Source organism: Eumetopias jubatus, unplaced genomic scaffold (assembly GCF_037043125.1).
Source record: "Eumetopias jubatus isolate StellerSeaLion01/CBP00866 unplaced genomic scaffold, mEumJub1_p1.0 scaffold_1, whole genome shotgun sequence".
Classification (NCBI taxonomy): Eukaryota; Metazoa; Chordata; class Mammalia; order Carnivora; family Otariidae; genus Eumetopias; species Eumetopias jubatus.
In genome coordinates this window covers 209,021,860-209,039,475 of record NW_028274807.1, presented here as the reverse complement: position 1 = coordinate 209,039,475, position 17,616 = coordinate 209,021,860, and the positions used below count along the sequence as shown (strand labels likewise).

General features: G+C 53.2%; 1 protein-coding gene across 5 annotated transcripts; it reads left to right on the top strand.

Moving 5' to 3' along the window:
- The first annotated feature begins 4,857 nt into the window (after positions 1-4,857).
- Positions 4,858-17,091, top strand: YJU2B (YJU2 splicing factor homolog B). Of its 5 annotated transcripts, none has more exons than XM_028088973.2 (11): positions 4,858-4,925; positions 7,088-7,176; positions 7,270-7,470; positions 8,722-8,775; positions 9,997-10,079; positions 11,477-11,532; positions 12,883-12,943; positions 13,687-13,829; positions 13,912-14,084; positions 16,094-16,232; positions 16,396-17,091. In XM_028088973.2, exons 3-11 carry the CDS (start codon positions 7,468-7,470, stop codon positions 16,875-16,877), a joined length of 1,194 nt encoding a protein of 397 aa, XP_027944774.1. In that variant the 5' UTR covers positions 4,858-4,925; positions 7,088-7,176; positions 7,270-7,467; the 3' UTR covers positions 16,878-17,091. The 5 variants fall into 5 exon arrangements, with proteins under 5 accessions (XP_027944774.1, XP_027944775.1, XP_027944778.1 ...); XM_028088974.2 differs by having other exon boundaries at positions 4,881-4,925; positions 7,118-7,176; XM_028088975.2 differs by lacking the exon at positions 4,858-4,925 and adding an exon at positions 4,939-5,348 and having other exon boundaries at positions 7,118-7,176.
- Positions 17,092-17,616: the final 525 nt, after the last annotated feature.

Below are 17,616 nucleotides of genomic sequence, written 5' to 3'. Positions count from 1 at the left end.
CTACCACTCAGACAAATTCATTATTATTCCTGATTCTAACAAGTAAATTATGGTGGTGTTTAACACAGCAGTGGCAGGGGCTTGTTAATGGGAAATTGTGGTATTTAAGCACAAGACACCCTGATGTTTCCGTGAGGAAAAATAAAATGAAATTAAACACTGGCCTTGTAAAATGCTCCATGATATGGTGCTAATTTATAGGAATGTCCCAATCACCCACATAAATTATTCTGACCTACCTAGGATTCATACAAAAAGCCATAGATCATCCCTTTAGTTAATTCTCTTCAGCACCCACCTGCCTTTCTATGTACTCTGCAGTGGCCGGGTTGGGTAATGGGTCAGAAGATTCTACCTCCTCTCCTCAAAGAACAGGAACTTGAAATAAGGAATCTGAGATCCTGTTCCTAGAAAATGGTCCGCCCAGGACAATGCAACCTGAACCCACCAGAATGTAAGCTCAAGAGAAAGAAAACTGATTTACATATCGCTTCATCCCCAGTGCTTAGAACAATGTTAGACACCTAGTAGCACTCAATAAATACCTGTCGAATGAGTGAAGGAACAAAGAGTACCTGGCTTATTTGGGTAAGTAATGAATAAAGGTAATCTAAACATTTTTGCTTGGGGTTTGAAATTATGTTCTAGAAAGTGTCGGTGTACTAGACACTTCCTTCTCTTTTCGCCCCTTCCCCTCATTTCATACCTTTTTTCTGTCTGTTACCCTCACCAGTATTCATTTGACAGAGCATCTCCTGCCTCATTGGGTCTGCTCTGTGTGAGCAGCGCCTTTCTGGAGGGCTGTATTCACATGTGCTGTTGGTGGCCAGAGAAAGGATTTATTACATGGGGCTGGGGGTGGGGGTGGGGGTGGAGGTGGGGGGCAGTTCTGCAGTCCCTAAACCTGATTCATGCACCCCACCCTCACTATGTTGCACCTGGTCTTATCCCAGGAGTTTGTTCCATATGTTTGTGGTTTGCTGTTTGAAAACATCACCTTAACGCAGACGATTCAAAACAGGTGGATGCAATGAAGAAATATCATTTGGAAATGGAACTTCACAGGCAAACTTCATGCTGCCATTTTCTATCCCAAGGGTCCGATCCTATTTCGTAGCATCTTCATGTTTTTATTAGAATCCGTCACAGAAGCAATCAAGGGACAGACTTCCTCTTAAAAATGGCCAACAATATTCATTTCTTTTGGACAACGACTTCTTAAGGAGAAGAACCATCTGTAGTAAAAATCTGTATTTGGCTCAGGGGGTGATACAGGTAGGAGGACTCCAACCCTTTCATGTTTCAATTATCTGAACATAACGGTAATATCAAGCCTAACTCCCACACATTTTCAAAAAATCTTAGTTTGCCCTAATCGTAGTCTTAAAGGTCATATCCTGGATACAATTCTTTTCTTTGGGGCCATTTCTCCTACAGACCAATGTTTACTATCATGAATTGAAGCAGTGACTAACCTCAAGGTGTCCTCGGTGCAGAAGACCAAAAGTTAAAAGTACTGGTCTTCTCATTTAAACTTCAATAAACATCAATTAATTTATACCATGCGAGGGGCGCCTGGGCGGCTCAGTGGGTTAAGCATCCGCCTTCGGCTCAGGTCATGATCGTGGGGTCCTGGGATCGAGCCCCGCATCAGGCTCCCTGCTCAGCGGGGAGTCTGCTTCTCCCTCTGCCCCGCTCCCCCTGCTTGTGCTCTCTCTCTCTCTCTCTTTCTCAAATAAAAATTAAAAAAAAAAGAAATTTAAAAAAATTTACACAATGCAAAAGTCGGGAGGGAGCCTATTTGCTAAGCCAAAGACTTCCAGTTCAACATCCATGGAATCTAGATGAAGGACCAGGCATCATGCTAAGTGCCTTCCCAACGTTATCCTATGAAACCTCTCCAACCAATTAAGGGTCATGAGTTCCATCTTTGGGGAATGAAATTGAGCCATACAGTAGTTAACAATTTGCCCCAGGTCCCCAAACTAAGAAGTCCTCTGTGGCCCTTGACCTTAGAAATAGGGTCAGTGGGTGCCAAAAGCAGGGAAATGGGCTTCAGCTTTATGTCAAGAACTTCCTGATGCTTAGAGCCTTCCTCCTCCTCTGTCATTCTGCCCTTGTCCCCAAAAGCGGCACCATGATTCTGGAATGCCCTTCCCAGCCCACAGCATTCTCTTTTCTTACTCAAAATGTTTTACAAATACATTCACAGGTCCTCATTACATTCATTTCGATGGGCAGAGCCAAGATATTCCACTTTATGTTTGAGCAAAAAGAGATGAGGTCTCCTGAGCTAGAATTCAGGTCCTTTCCTGCCACTCCGCCCAGACTGGCTAATTACCCTCCTCTCCCTAAGTCGGTTCCCTTGGCCCCACAGGAACTGGCCTGCGTTTGACATCTTTATAGAACAGTCTCTTCGTACATCAGGCTGATGTTTGGGTTCCATCACCTGCTTTGTATGTGAGGGATAAGAGAGGCTCCCCATGTCCTTTGAGAACCAAAGATTCTCATACCTCCCCTCCTCTAAATATTACACGGTGGCATTTTATGGCTTTTCCAACACTATTTCTTCATTCAAGTGCAAGACAAGGATTCGAGCAAAATCCAGATATGGGGAATGCCTGGGTGGCTCAGTCAGTTAAGCGTCTGCCTTTGGCTCAGGTCATGATCCCAGGGTCCTGAGATGGAGTCCCACATTGGGCTCCTTGCTCAGTGGGGAGCCTGCTTCTGCAGCTCTGCAGCTCCATCTTGTCCATCAGGATCTGTGAGCATTATTCTTTTTTTAAAAAAAGATTTTATTTATTTATTCGAGAGAGAGAGAACAAGAGATAGAGAGCACAAGAGGGAAGAGGGTCAGAGGGAGAAGCAGACTCCCCGCTGAGCAGGGAGCCCGATGCGGGACTCGATCCCGGGACTCCAGGATCATGACCGGAGCCAAAGGCAGTCGCTTAACCAGCTGAGCCACCCAGGCGCCCCTGTGAGCATTATTCTGCCCCATCCCCCCTTCTCTGCCTCGTTCCTTTTCATCCAGCTCAGGAGTCACCCTTCCCAGGGGTCCTGTCTCACTCCTTCTCACCCCCAAACACTCCACTCTTGTTAGAGATTCTTCTGAGTTCCCATGGCCCTCAGGTTCAAGGCATACAACCCAAAGCAGCACAGCTCAGAGGTCAAAGAAACAAGGTGTACCATCAGCAGATGGAAGTCAAATCCTCCACCCCTCACTAGCTGTGTGACTTTGGGCCAGTTACTTAACCCCTCTGGACCTGTCCCCTCATCTGCAAAATGGGGGAAAAAAGAGAATCCATTTCCTAGGAGCAGCATTCCCCGAGATGATACATGTGAGTGTTGAGCAATGATGAACGATGCCTGGAGAATTATGAGCACTCAACATGCAGCACCACGATCACATGAGAGCCAACTTGTGTGGGCTTTAGAAAAGGGCCTGGCAGCAAATAATGTAGTAGTAGTAGTAGTAGTAGTAGTAGTAGTAGTAGTAGTGTAGTAGTAGTAGTGTAGTAGTAGTAGTAATAGTAGTAGTAGTAGTAATAGTAGTAATAGTAGTCGTAGTAGTAGTGTAGTAGTAGTAGTAGTAATAGTAGTAGTAGTAGTGTAGTAGTAGTAGTAGTAGTGTAGTAGTAGTGTAGTAGTAGTAGTAATAGTAGTAGTAGTAGTGTAGTAGTAATAGTAGTAGTAGTAATAGTAGTAGTGTAGTAGTAGTAGTAATAGTAGTAATAGTAGTCGTAGTCGTAGTAGTAGTAGTAATAGTAGTAGTAGTAGTAATAGTAGTAGTAGTAATAGTAGTAATAGTAGTCGTGGTAGTAGTGTAGTAGTAGTAGTAGTAATAGTAGTAATAGTAATAGTAGTAGTGTAGTAGTAGTAGTAGTAGTAGTAGTAGTATTGTCAGCATTTCTCACACTGCCCTTGATAAATTGCATTTGAAGTGTCTGCATCAACATTGGGAAGGGTGTGTCGTTGGCTCTCTGAATCTCATACAACAGGCACCTAATAAACGGCTGCTGAATGACCAAATGAAGAAACAGATTCTGTTGGGCCCTACAGGGCATGAAAATAAACTCAAAAGCCAGTCCCCTGTGCAGAAGGCACATCCAGGCTGGTCTGAAGACTCCAAGGCAAGGGCCGGCCCACTTCCTCTGCAAAGGGCCAGAGAGTAAATTTTTGAGGCTGCATGGGTCACACGCTCTCTATTGCAACCATTCAACTCTGCTCTTGTAGTGGGAAAGCAGCCATGGACAATTGGGTAAATGAATGGGCATGAATGTCTTCCAATATTTTATTTATGGGCACTAAAATTTGAACTTCATAGTATTTTCACAAGTCACAAAAGGTAATTCTTTTGATTTTTTTCCCCACAACCGTTTAAAAATGGGGGGAAAAAATGAAAAAAAAAAAAAAAGGACTAAGCCTGCGTGGCTTAGTCAGTGGGTGGGGGATTCTTGATTTCAGCTCAGGTCGTGAGATCAAGCACCGCTTGGGGCTCTGTGCTCAGCACCGAGTCAGCTTGTCCCTCCACATCCCCCCCACACACACACTTGTGCACGCTCTCTCTCAAATAAATAAAAATAAAATGTAAAAATAATTCTTAGATCGCTAGCCGTTCAAAAGCAAGGAGCACGTTCCATCTCCCGCTTCGCCCAGGCAGACCGCGCTCCCCGGAAACCTGGCCTCACACTGGGCCAGGCTGGGCGGGCGGGGCCTGGGAAGCATCGTGACGCCCCACAGTTGGGAAGGGAAAGCCTGGATTGGTCCACTCCTTTTGGCATTTAGCCAATCAAATCAGGGCGACGCTACCTCTTAGCCCCGCCTCGCGCCCGCGTCCGCGTTACGCGAAGAGTGTGCCACGCCCCCTTGAGCGCCCAGCACTCACTTCCGGGCACTGGCACGGCGTGACGTCAGGAGGAGGGCAGGTAAGTACGCGCGGGCGGAGGGGCGGTCAGGCCTGGTGAGGGCCCGGGGTCTGGTCGTTGCTTCACCCGATCTCGGAGCCTCCCGATGGGGGACGAGCGCGCTGGGGGCCGCGGGGGCTCTGCGGTTGTGGGCCCATGTCCGCAGCCGGCTCCTGTCCCAGCCGCGACCCCCGACTGAAATCCCCGGGCCCCGGCCGCGACCTCAGCCCCAGCGCCGGGCCATATTATGCCTGAAGGGCCCTTAGGTTTTCTTCTCTGAAAAGTGGGACCAGTGAGCCCCTACCTCACTGGGTTATGGTGAAGATTTTGATGCTTGTAAAACGGTTTGGCATGAGAAATAATAGAAGGTACCAGCATACAACTCTGCATCAGGCGCTGGACTAAGTACTTCAACTCACTGAGTTTTGACAGCGACCCTATCAGGTTGATACTTTTATAAACCCTCTTTATAGATGAGAGAACTGAGGCGCAGAGAGAAATGCTTTGCCAGAAGTCAAAACGCTAGCAAGCAGAGTCGGGATCCAAGCGCTATGCCCTAAGCCAGTGGGGTTTATAATTACTCCTAACACCAAGGACCAGAGATTTCTATACATTCATCCTGTAGCCCCACCTGTTCCAGTCACTGTGGTGGTAAATCCCCTGTAAGAGCCCCAGCTCCTGAAAATGGGGTACCCTGCAAACACTTCCCAATGTCTTATTTCATTCACCGCAATCCCAGAAAGTCCTGTCACCATCACAGACTCTTTACAGGTGTGGAAATATAAGTTCAGAGATGCTCAGACACTGGCTGAAGTCACCCAGTTGGGAAGGAGTGGAGCTGGGTTGCAGGCCCAGGGAACTGCGCCCCAAAGCCTGAGTGGGCACTTAGCTGTTTTGTTGACAAAAGCATTTTTAGGTTGGAAGTGACCTTGGGAAAATCTGGTCCAGGGACACACTTTACAGATGGAGGATCTGAGGTGAATAGATGTTCAGGGTCATGGCAGAACAGTATACATCTGGAACTTTTCACCCCAACTTTGCCTCTGATCCTGGGCAAGTCTCTTAAGCCCCCATGTCCTCATTCATCAACTAGGGATAAGAGTGACATAAAGCAGACGAAACGAGGCAGTGATGTCGGAGTCGGTACAGCGCCTGGCATGCAGTAACTGGTAGACAGTACACAGCTAAGTTGGCAGAAACAGTTAGATACTTCCTGACTCTAGCATAGGGAGCCAACAAACTACACCCACAGGCCAAAACTACACCCACAGGCTACTGCCTGATTCTGTACAGGCTGACAGCTAAGAATGGTTTTGACTTCATAGGTAGTTGGGAAAAATCAAAAGGAAGTATATTTTGTGACAGGTAACAACCATGTGAAACTCAAAATTCAGTGTCCATAAATAAAGTTTTGATGAAATGCAGCTGACCCCCATTTACATACTGTCTGCAGCCGCTTTCTAGCTGTGACAGCAGAGTTGAGTCATTGGGACAGAGGCAGTTGGGTCCGCATAGTCAGAAATATTTACTATCTGGTCCTTGATAGAGAAAATTTGCCAATCTCCATTCTAGAATACGCTTCAGTCCCTCGTAGCGTCTCTCTTTGGTGTCAAGTAGAACTTTCTTTTATTTGACCTAAAAGTCTCTCCTGCAAACATACGGGAGGAGGGAGGTCGCCCACCCCAGCTTAAGGAGCTGTGTGTCTGATACCTGTGTCACCTGCACTAATTCTTAGGGGAGTGGTTCACACAGTCAGCATTTATCAGGGGCTAGGCACTGTCCCAGGTGCTGGAGATACAGCACAGTGTGACCTGGTGGAGGAGACAGACGGTACACAAGTAAACCGCCACAGGGCCATGTGATAGGAACCCCAGGGAAGAAGCGACTTTAGATCAGGTAGTCAGATGAGGCCTCTGACAGAGATGATGTTTGAGCTGAGGCCTGTGACAGAGAACAGACAGCTGGTGGAAGAGCATTCAAGGCAGTTAGCCTGCACCTGCTGAGGCTTTGAAGGCAGCCAGGGAGCCAGCATGACTGGAACAGAGTGAGGGAGAGGGAGAGGGGTAAGAGGCATGCTTGGAGAGGCAGGCAGGGGCCCCACAGGCTATGGGAAAGGGTTCACTTGATTCTCCAACCGATGGCAATCACTAGAGGGGTTTAAGCAGAAGAATTTATATTTTAAGATCTCTTTCTGGTCCCTGTGGGGAAAACAGACTGTAGCAGTCAAGAGCAGAGCCAGAAGACCAGGGAGGAGGCAGCTGCGCTGGTCCAGGTAAGCGATGATGGAGGCCCGGAAGGATGAGAAGTGTCAGGTGTGAAATACATGTTGGATGGAGAGTGAACAGGACACTATCTTTCTAAACAGACAAACACCGCTCTTTGGAGGATCCTCTAAGCTGCCGCCACCACACACAGCCCACAGCATCTTCTCCGGGAAGCCGTGGTCCCTCCACCAGGCTCCCCAGGAGGGCAGGACTGGGTAGGGGGTTGACACTGCACAGTCCGTGTCTCATCTTTTCAGATCAGCCGTGTTGAGGGCGAGGACCGGTAGGCAGCTGCCAAGATGGTGAGTGGACAGCCTTGTGCTCATTGGGTTTCTCTTCTGGTCTTCATCAGGCCCCCAAAGTAGCTCTTTCCCTCCCTGTCCCCAAGCTGTAAGGTGGTATTTCCAAACTCTGGATCATGATCTTTTTGGTGCAGTGGTTCTCAAACTTTGCCATGCACTAAAATCATCCAGGCAGCTTTTTTCTTTTCTTTTCTTTTGATTTTGTTTTTTAAGGAGGTGAAATTCATTAACTGTTGTAGAGTGTATGATTTAGTGGTGTTTAGTATGTTCATAGTGTGGCACAGCCACCACCTTTATCTAGTTCCAAAGCATTTCCCTCTCCCCAAAAAGGAAATCCCGTCCCCATGAGCAGTCACTCCCCAGCCCCCCTCCCCCAGCCCCTGGCAGCCACCAGCCTGCTTCCTGTCTACATGGACTCGTCCATTTGGGACATTCCTTGTAAGTGGAATCATACAATATGTGGCCTTTCGTGTGTGGCTTCTTTCACCGAACCTAATGTTTTTGAGGTTCATCCGTATTGCAGCAGGAATCAGAACTTCGTTCCATGTTGTGGCTGAGTAATATTCCCCTGTCTGGATCGGCCACATTCTTCATATCCGATCATCCACTGATGAACATTTGAGTTGTTTCCACAATTTGGCTGTTGTGACTAGTGCTGCCGCGGGCATGCGTGCAGAAGGATTTGTTCAAACACCCGTTTTGCAAGGTGCCTTTTAAAAGCCCTGTGTCGCGGCACCACACCCCAGAGCAGACCCTGTCGGGAGAACTTCTGGGGGTGGGAGCCAGGCATCGGTATTTTAGAAACTCCTCAGGGGGATGTAATGTTCAGCCAGGTTTGAGACCCACTGCTTTGGTGGGTGATGAGGTCAGTTTATTGGGGGGCTGCCAGCATTGAAAAAGCAAGACCCTCACAGCCGGGGTAAGCGTTCTTTCATAAAACCTGCACTGGGCTTCGCTCTATTACATGTGCGTGTGCGCAGTGGCAGTGTTAAATGTGTCTTGCTGTTGGTCGTGGTCCCAAAAACACTGAACGCCCTTGCTTTAGGAGAGTCTGATCCTCGTGGAGTTTTCCACAGTGATGATGGTGGTTCACCAGTCCCCAAGTCACAGTCTCCATTCAGACCCTCAGAGCCCAGGGCTTCTCTAGGATGTCCCTCAGTCTCCCTCGTCGGGGTGCTGCCCCTCAAGGCTGCACGACGAGGTCTCCTCCAGGACACCCTCTCTGAGTCACGTCTCTCTTCTGCTTCCCAGGGTGAAAGGAAAGGTGTAAACAAGTACTACCCTCCGGATTTCAATCCTGAAAAGGTAAGGGCAGGTTCCCTTTCCCGCGTCCACACTAGCAAAGAGACTCCACAGCAGGGGCCGCAGAGCACATCATCCGCTCCTGGGGTCAGAGCCACGGCTGCAGAGCGTGGGTGGCCTCTGAGGGCTTGCTGCCATGCACTTGTCACATGGGGCTCAGGACAGTCTTTGTTCCCAGTGGTAAATGTGGCTGTGTCATCAGTGACCTTTTACTCTGGGCCCAGCTTGGCGTGTTTGCGGCAAAGGTCAGGAGGAGGTCCAGCACACGTGCTCTGTGTCAGACCCCTTCGCTCTCCCAGCTCCACCTCCTCTGGCTTCCTCTTTGTTCCCTCAGCTGTTCGCTCTGCCTGGAATCCCTTCTTCTAACCACAGGCTCCTTCCCTCCCTTCAGGTCTCTCCCCACAGAGGGCCTGCCTGACCACCATCTCGTTCTCTGTCGCATCACCTAGTGCTTTATTTCTCTTTGTAGCCCTTACAACTCCCTGATGCACCATCATTTCATTTGGATATCGTCCCTCTCCCCCTCTAGAACGTCTGCCTAAGGGCAGAGATGTCCATCCGTCTCGGTCACAGCTGTGGTCCCACACTGTAGGCACTATGTAAGGGCCTGGGGACAAATTGTCCCAGCTACGTGATCCCGGGCACATGACTGGGCTCGCTGTGCCAGTTTCCCCATATGTCAAAAGGGGGAACTAAAAATCAGCCCAACGTCACAGGATCCTTAAGGGGTTAAAATGAGATGACGCAGGGTGCCTGGCTGGCTCAGTCGGTAGAGCTGTGACTCTTGATCTCAAGGTCGTGAGTTCGAGCCCCATATTGGACAGAGAGATGACTTAAAAATAAAATCTTAACCTTAAAAAAAAAAAAAATGAGGCCCGTGAAGTGCCTAGTAAGCGCTGACCGGTGCTGTCCCCCTACCTCAGCATCCTCACAACACCAGAGGCGATTACAGTCACCGTCCCCAGTCGACAGATGGGGGAAACAGAGGCTTGGCAGGCAAAAAGCAACATCACTCCCCAGGGTCACACAGCTCTTTCAGCTCCTAAATGGAAGAGCAAAGATTCAAACTCATGTATTCCTGCTTCCAACCCCACTTGCTTCCCCAAGGCCTTAGTGCTGCGTGGTTCGCTGTTGGCACCTGCCGCAGGACGTGAGCAGGCGGCCTCTCAGCTGGGGAGAGCGGGCGTGGCTGTGCTAATCCGCTCCCTTGTCCTCTCCCCACAGCATGGCTCCCTCAACCGGTACCACAACAGCCACCCGCTGCGGGAGCGGGCTCGGAAGCTGTCGCAAGGCATCCTCATCATCAGGTAAGGCCCCAGCACCGCCTGGGGACCCCTGCACTTTGTGCCACCTGGCATCGGGCTCTAGGAGAATTCAGCACCCCTGATTTTGTCCAGTGTCGCAGGGTCTTAATTCCAGAAAGCAGGAAGTTGCTCTATCCGTCAGCTATTGCCATGTAACCAAATGATAAACACGTAATGTGTGTTGCTCACAATTGTGCAGCTCCGCTGGATGCCTCTCTTGGCCTTGCCTGGACTTGGCTGACTCGGGCTGGGCTCTCTCACCTGTTCAGGGGTCACCTGCCTGGAGACTGGCTGGGCCGGCACGACTGGGCCCTGCTCCACGTGTGTCTCATCCTCCAGTTGGCTAGCTTGGGCTGGTTCACGTGGCAGCGCCCGGGTTCCAGAAGGGAGTGAGCACAGGCATGCAAGGACTCTTGAGGCCAAGCCCCAGAGCGGGCACGTCATCCCTTCTGTCTCATTGCCCAAAGCCAGTCGTGTTGCGGGGGGTTGGGGAGGGTGGTAATTCATCCACCTCTTGACAGGAAGCATTGCAGAGTCACATTGCAAAGGGCACAGATACGGGGAGGATAAAGAATCCCAGCCATGACCGCCATTGAGCCAGGACAGTGGCCCTTCCCGCAGGGCTCTCCTTCTGTGTGTGGCCCGCTCCCCAGTGGCCCAGCCACAACAGGAAGCAGAAGCCAGCCTGTGGTGCCTTGAAGGATGAGCCCTTGTCTGCTTCATGGACTCTGACCTCCGTCTCTGCGGTGTAGCCTGGGCCTGAGTGGAGGATCCAACGACAATCATGAGAGGCCGGAATGTTGGTGGAAAAAGAGTCCAGATCTGAGTGCCAGCAATGGCCTCGGGGGGCACAGAGCGGAAGGTCGCCTTGGAACACCCCCCCGCACCTCCAGCCCCAGAGCCCACCATGCTCAACCGCCACGGTCTGTGCACACCAGCTGCTCCCACTCTTGTCTGTGGGGCCCTCCGCTCATACCACAGTGTCTTTACTTCGCCTCATTATTCATCATTTCGTGGTCTTTTAAAATGGAAGCTCTGTCACTCCTGCACACGGACGGCCAGATCAGTGTAGCAAATAGAACCATGGAAAGAGATCCAGGGACCGTACAGCAACCCTGCTAAGCTCTGGTCGGGCCACTGCTCCACTCAGCTCGCTTCCTCCTCTGCTCCCGTTGGTTTAGCTGACAGGGTGAGGCATGAAGACAGGGCCACACCGGTGGAGACTCACCCGGATGGGGTGAGCCCGCGGGAGAGCAGGATGACAGGATCGGCCTGGCTGTAGGAATGCCTACTGCTGTCTGTCCTCCCCACGCCGCGGGCTGTGGCAGGAGGTACGGGCGCGCAGACCCAGGCAGGGCTCAGGCAGACAGGTGCCGATCGGCCGTTTTCTGTTCTCGTAGGTTTGAGATGCCCTATAACATCTGGTGTGACGGCTGCAAGAACCACATCGGCATGGGTGAGCTTCGCCTGCCCTTCCTCTCCTCACCCCACCCCCGACCGTTCAGCCCCGCAGACGGCGAGCCCCTTCCCCGCCCGGCTCGTGAGAGACCGTCTCCACCCGGGGCCTGTGATCAGGAATCGGAGAGGAGATAGGCATCCCAGTGACCGGTGGGTTGTGGAGAGCAGTGAGGAGGCCCGGCTTTGCCACTTCCTAGCTTGGGGACCCTCAGTGGGTGACTTAGTCTCTGTGTGCCTCAGTTTACCCAGCCATAAGTTCAGATGGTATGAGTGCCCCACCTGTGTGGCATACAAAGTACATAGCACACAGCACATGTGAGGGCTCATAAACTCAAACTGCCACTGCCCTTGCTGTTACCTTTAGCGTCTGGACCCCTGTCCATGCCGCAGTTGGATGGACAGACAGACAGACATGGGTCCATGGTCCTATGGGCAGCTCTGAGAGCGCAGGCCAGTGACTTGACCCACCTGGCTTCCGTTTCCAACTCTGTGATACAGGGACCCTCAGCTCTTCATGCAGTGCCTGGCCCAGGACAGGAGCTCGCTCTGTAAATAGGAGTGGTGGCTCCTGGCATGAGGGTCCAGCCTCTCTCACAGGGACCACGGAAGAGCAGAAGGAGGGGCTGGGCCACCCCACTGCTGAGGAGGATGAGTGACACTCCCCTCTCACCAGTAGGTCCCCTGATCAGACCCAGCCAGGGGCATCTGCAGCAAAGGCCACCAGGTGCTCAGGGGACAGAAACAGGGTGCAGCCTGACACCAGAGGCGGTTTACCCTCAGGGTCATGAACTGAAGCAGCCACCAGGAAAGGAAAACTCAGGCCACACCACCCACCAGCCCAAGCTCTATTTTTGTAGCTGAAGCTGTTTTCACCCAATGAGCAAGATTAAGCAGATCAAGATTATATATCATCTAATCAATGAAAAAACAAAAAACACAGACGTTGATAATAAAAGCCAACCCTTCTTGAGCACCTGCCACGTCCCAGGCCCTATGCTAAGTGATCTGTGAGTACTATTAGCTCCTGTGATTCTCAAACAGCGCTGCGTGGTAGGCGTTAAGAGTCTTCCCTATTGAACAGCTGGGGAAACTGAGGCCCAGAGGGCCAAAGTAGCCGGCCTAAGGTTGCCTAGCTGGAATGTGGTGGAGTCTGGATTTGAACCTGGACCCTCCTGCTGCCCACCCCCCCTCCCCTGTGGCTTGAGCACCTGTCATGGAGCCTGGACATGGCCCTTTCCCACCTTGAATTTTAGGGCCCTCCAGGGGTGTCCCTGGAGGAATACCATCCCTTTCTGCCCCCCACTCAGGGAAAAGATGCTGAGCCTCCATTCTCTCCCTCTTCTCCCAGGTGTTCGCTACAATGCAGAAAAGAAGAAGGTTGGCAATTACTACACAACCCCAATCTACAGGTACAGGCAGCCTGGTTGGTGTCTCAGAGGGGTGCATCAGATAGCTGCAGGGCGAGGGGGCTCCAGTGGTGTCTGACTAGAAGGTCAGCCATTCCGTGATGGCCATTTCCTGCGGTCCGTTCCTGGAAACTGTCCCGCTCTGTCAATCGGGGCACATCCCCTCTGCCTAGAACCCTCCATGGCTCCCACCTTCCTCAGACTAAAAGCCTGAGCCCTCCCCATGGCCCACAAGGCCTTGCACGCTCAGCCTGGTCCCCTCCCTATCCTCACCTCCGCCCACTCTCCCCCTCGAGGTCCCTCACACGCCCCAGAAGGACCCCCTCCTTGGGTTTCTGCTCCAGCACCACCTCTGAGAGAGGACTTTTCCAAAGCAGCGCTCACCACCCTACACTGGTTGCTCGTGCATTTGCTGCCAGTGTGGCCCCTGCTGGAATGTCAGTCCCTCCAAGAGCAGGCTGGCATCCCTCACTGCTGTGTCCCCAGCAGCTGCCGCCCAGCCTGCCACAGAGCAGCCTGACTCGGGAGGGGTTTGTTGAACGCGTGAGTGAAAAATGAACAAACACCAGACAGCATGTCAGTTCTGGGCTGATAGGACGGTGTCTGTCTCACCCACGGCCCTAATCCCAGATGCAGAGCTTGGTGTGTAGTAGGTGCTCAGTGAGCACTTGTCACGTGACGCGCACAAACAGAAGGAAGCAGGCAGGGGTGCCGGGTGGCCTGACTTCCGCCCTCTGCCCACCCAGGTTCCGGATGAAATGTCACCTCTGTGTCAACTACATCGAGATGCAGACGGACCCCGCCAACTGTGACTACGTGATCGTGAGCGGTGCCCAGCGCAAGGAGGAGCGCTGGGACATGGTGGATAATGAGCAGGTGCTGACGACAGGTGAGCACGGGGCGTGGGCCCCAAGGCCAGCCGTGAGGCCGAGCGGGAGCCTGAAGGCCTTGCTGCCTTCTGGCTATCACAGAGCACGAGAAGAAGCAGAAGCTGGAGACGGACGCCATGTTCCGCCTGGAGCATGGTGAGGCTGACCGGAGCACACTCAAGAAGGCCCTCCCCACCCTGAGCCACATCCAGGAGGCCCAGAGCGCCTGGAAGGATGACTTTGCGCTCAACAGCATGCTGCGGAAGAGGTTCCGGGTGAGTGGGGGCGCCTGCCTGCGGTCGGGACCACGAGGGAGCGGGCGTCGCTGACATCGGAAGGGGGAAAATGCAGGGGCAGCCGTCGCCATACCACGTCCTAGCTCTGAGCCACGTCCCTACCTCAGGGCACCCACGGGGAGCCCCAGCTTGCCACGCACTTACCTGGTGCTCAGCTCATAACACACATTTCATGGATCCACTCATCTATCCCAAAACGAAGTCCATAGATCGGCAGCCCACCCCTACATAGATCGGCAGCCCACCCCTACATAGATCGGCAGCCCACTCCTACATAATTGCCAAAATCATCTCTGCAGTGCCCTGTCGTTAAAAAAAAAAAAATTTTTTTTCTTTCAAGGGAAAGTCACCTACAGTGAAATGTAATCGTGCACGTTTCAGTATACGAATGTTTGGCCAAGACCCCTGCCCTGGCATGGAGAGTCACCAAGGGTACAGGGGCAAATGCCGACCCCTGTCCCCAGGGACACAGTCCTGGCTCGAGGACACCCCAGGGCCCTGCTGTCAGTGACCACAATGGCTTCTGAAGTTGTACCAAAGATACTGGGCGGTGCCACGTCACAGGGAGTCAGGGCCCAGGGTCAGATGAGTGTACCATGAACGGATTTTTCACCCTCTCAGGCATCTGGCAGGGCACCAGAAAATCCTGCAGGACGTGAGAACCTTCCCTCTTCCCTCACTCTTTGGAGCGCCTTGTGCCCCCCAGGCAGGCAGGAGCTTCCCCAGCAACCGCCATGGAGCGCAGGCTGTCACCATCCTACAGCTCCTGTCCCTTCCTGCTTCCTTTGCTGATTGTTCTGTGGTCATTATTAAGAGTAAAACGGCTAGTTTTCTTACTAATTATTTGTTATCAAAAACATACGCTTCCAGCCGGTCCTGTGCCCTGAGCTATGTGTCCCCTGCCTTCTGGGTGTCTCCCCATGAGGTGTCTAAGGACCCTCAAACATACAAGCCGCCATCTGGCCCTAAGCCACCCCCCCACATCTTCCCCTTGTCGGCAATGGAGGCATCTCTGTCCTTCTAGGGGCTTAGCCCCCAAAACCTGGAGTTGACCTTGACTCCCCCTTCACCCCTGTCTCTTGTTGGCAAATTTTTCAGGGTCTGACCACTCCCACAGCTCCCATCATCTCCTGCCTGGACCAGCACAGTCTCTCAGCCCTGGTCTCCAGGCGCTCACCCCCACACCCCACAGAACACAGTCTGTTCCCCACATGGCCACCAGGAGGCACCTGTGAATACCTGAGTCATTTCACATCTCTGCTTAGAATCCTCCCTGACTCCCACTTAAAATAGAAGCCACTGTCCTCCGCACGGCCCACAGCCTGCATGGTCTCACCTCCTCCCTCCCCACTGTCTCCACCTTCTCCTCAATCACTTTATTCCAGCCACACTGGCCTCCTCGCTGTTCCTCAACCACCCCAAGCACGCCTCTGCTTCTGGGTGTTTGCACAGGCTGTTCCTTCTACCTTGGAACACTTTTCCACCAGATACGCACTTAACTCCTTCATTCAGACATCTTTTCTCAAATGTGACTTTCTCGGGGAGACCTTGCCTGACCCTTCCCGCCATCCTGCACCGCCATTTACAGTTGAACCCCTCGCTCCCTACCGCCTTCCCGGCATTCTTTTTCTCCTCGCCACTTTGTCTCTCTCACCCACTAGAATGTCAGCCACGTGAGGGCAAGGGTTTGTGTCTGCTCACTGCTGCATCCCCAGTGCCTAGAACAAGGCCTGGTACAAGCTGGCCGTTCTGTGAATATTCATGGGACGGATGAGCAGAGGACTGAACAGTGCGCCTATTAATGATCCTTGCATCTTGCACTTGCTGAGTGACTTCTGCATCCTGGGCCCTGTGGGAGGCCCTTTCCTCGAACGAGCTTGAAGAAGAGGAAGCTGAGCGGAGGGACACAGCCCAGGTCAGCGGGCAAGGAAGAGGCAGGTCTTTGACACCCACCATACCTTTCCCCCACCCCGTCCCCCACCACACAGGAAAAGAAAAAAGCCATGCAGGAAGAAGAAGAGAGGGACCAGGCGCTGCAGGCTAAGGCGAGCCTGGCCATCCCACTGGTGCCTGAGACAGAGGACGACCGCAGGCTGGCCGCCCTGCTCAAGTTCCACACCCTGGACTGTGCGTGGGGAGCCAGCAGGCGGGGGGGGAGCTGGGGGGGTGGGGGGGGACTGAGCAGGCAGAGATGGGGGTCCCCGGCCACGAGTGGGCTGTGGCAGGCCAAGGCAGGGGGCAGCTTTGGACCTCCTTCCCTCTCTTCCCTCCCTTCCCTCCCAACCCCCAGCCTACGAGGACAAGCAGAAACTCAAGCGGACAGAGATCATCAGCCGCTCCTGGTTCCCCTCGGCCCCGGGACCCGCCACCAGCAGCAGCAAAGCTGGCAGCGTCCTGAAGAAGCTGGCCCAGAACCGCAGATCAGCACCGGCCTGCTCTGCCATCACCGTGGGAGACCTGGGCATCGTGCGACGGCGGTCCCGGGAGGTCTCAGAGAGCCCCCAACACGCAGCAGAGACCCCCAAGTCTGGGGAAACATGGGTGCCAGAGGGGAACACCCAGGATGGGCCCACATGCCCCCAAGACTGCTCTCTGGAGACAGCCGAGACCCTCAAGAGCAGGGGGCCTCGGGGGCAGGAAGGGACGTGTCGGGACAGGCCCCGGTCCCCGCCAGGCTCCTCTCCGGAGGCAGCCACCCCCCAGGACACGCCACACCCGGGCACCCTCAGCTCCTCTCTCGTGGCTGATTACTCCGACTCCGAGAGCGAGTGAGCCGTTCTGGGAACTGGACCTGCTCCAGAGGCTGCGGCGGGCCCAGGAGGCCTCTCAGACTGCAGCCCTGCTTGCCCACCAGCCCTTGGAGAGCTCAGACGCTGCCCCTCCCCAGACCTCGCCTTCCCGCAGCAGGGAAGATATTTATTTGGTCCTGGAGAGGGTGTTTGTGCCTTGTGGGACAACATCCCAACATTAAAGCCCTGCTTCTTTGTCCCTGCCTCAGGTTGCTAGTTGGGCCCAGGGGCTGTCTCTCCCACCCCCACCCAACTGAGCTTTGGGGACCCTCATCAGCCAGTGTGATGCTGCTGCCGCACCTGTGGCCCCAGCCATGATCCCCACCCGGCCTGATGAGGGTTTCAAGGTGGAGGCTCAGGTTGGTCTGCAGTCCAAGCCGACTTGCCAGAGAAGGCAGCACAGGCTGAGGGCGAAGGGTGGAAAGGGAACCAGGCTGCAGGACCCCCACCGGGAAGGTGGGGGGGGGGGGAGGCTGGGAACATAGGTGGTGCCTGAAGCGCCTGGGCCTGGGGTACGCAAGTGTGGGGGTTTTCGTTATCCCCAGCCTGCAGGGATGCCTTGGAAGGTCGTGAACGAGCTCCCCTGCCCCTTCCCTACCATGATGCATCTTTTGAAGGGAACTGGCAAACTGAGCAGAAAAGGGCTCAGAAACAGCAGGGCATCCACCCAGAGATGCTGCCTGCCCCCTCCCCCTAAACCGTGGAAAAGGAAGATCATTTAA

Coding starts and splice junctions, on each gene's coding strand:
- YJU2B (XM_028088973.2), top strand. Junction 8,776..9,996: donor CGGATTTCAATCCTGAAAAG/GTAAGGGCAGGT, acceptor CTCTCCCCACAG/CATGGCTCCCTCAACCGGTA. Junction 13,830..13,911: donor TGAGCAGGTGCTGACGACAG/GTGAGCACGGGG, acceptor TGGCTATCACAG/AGCACGAGAAGAAGCAGAAG.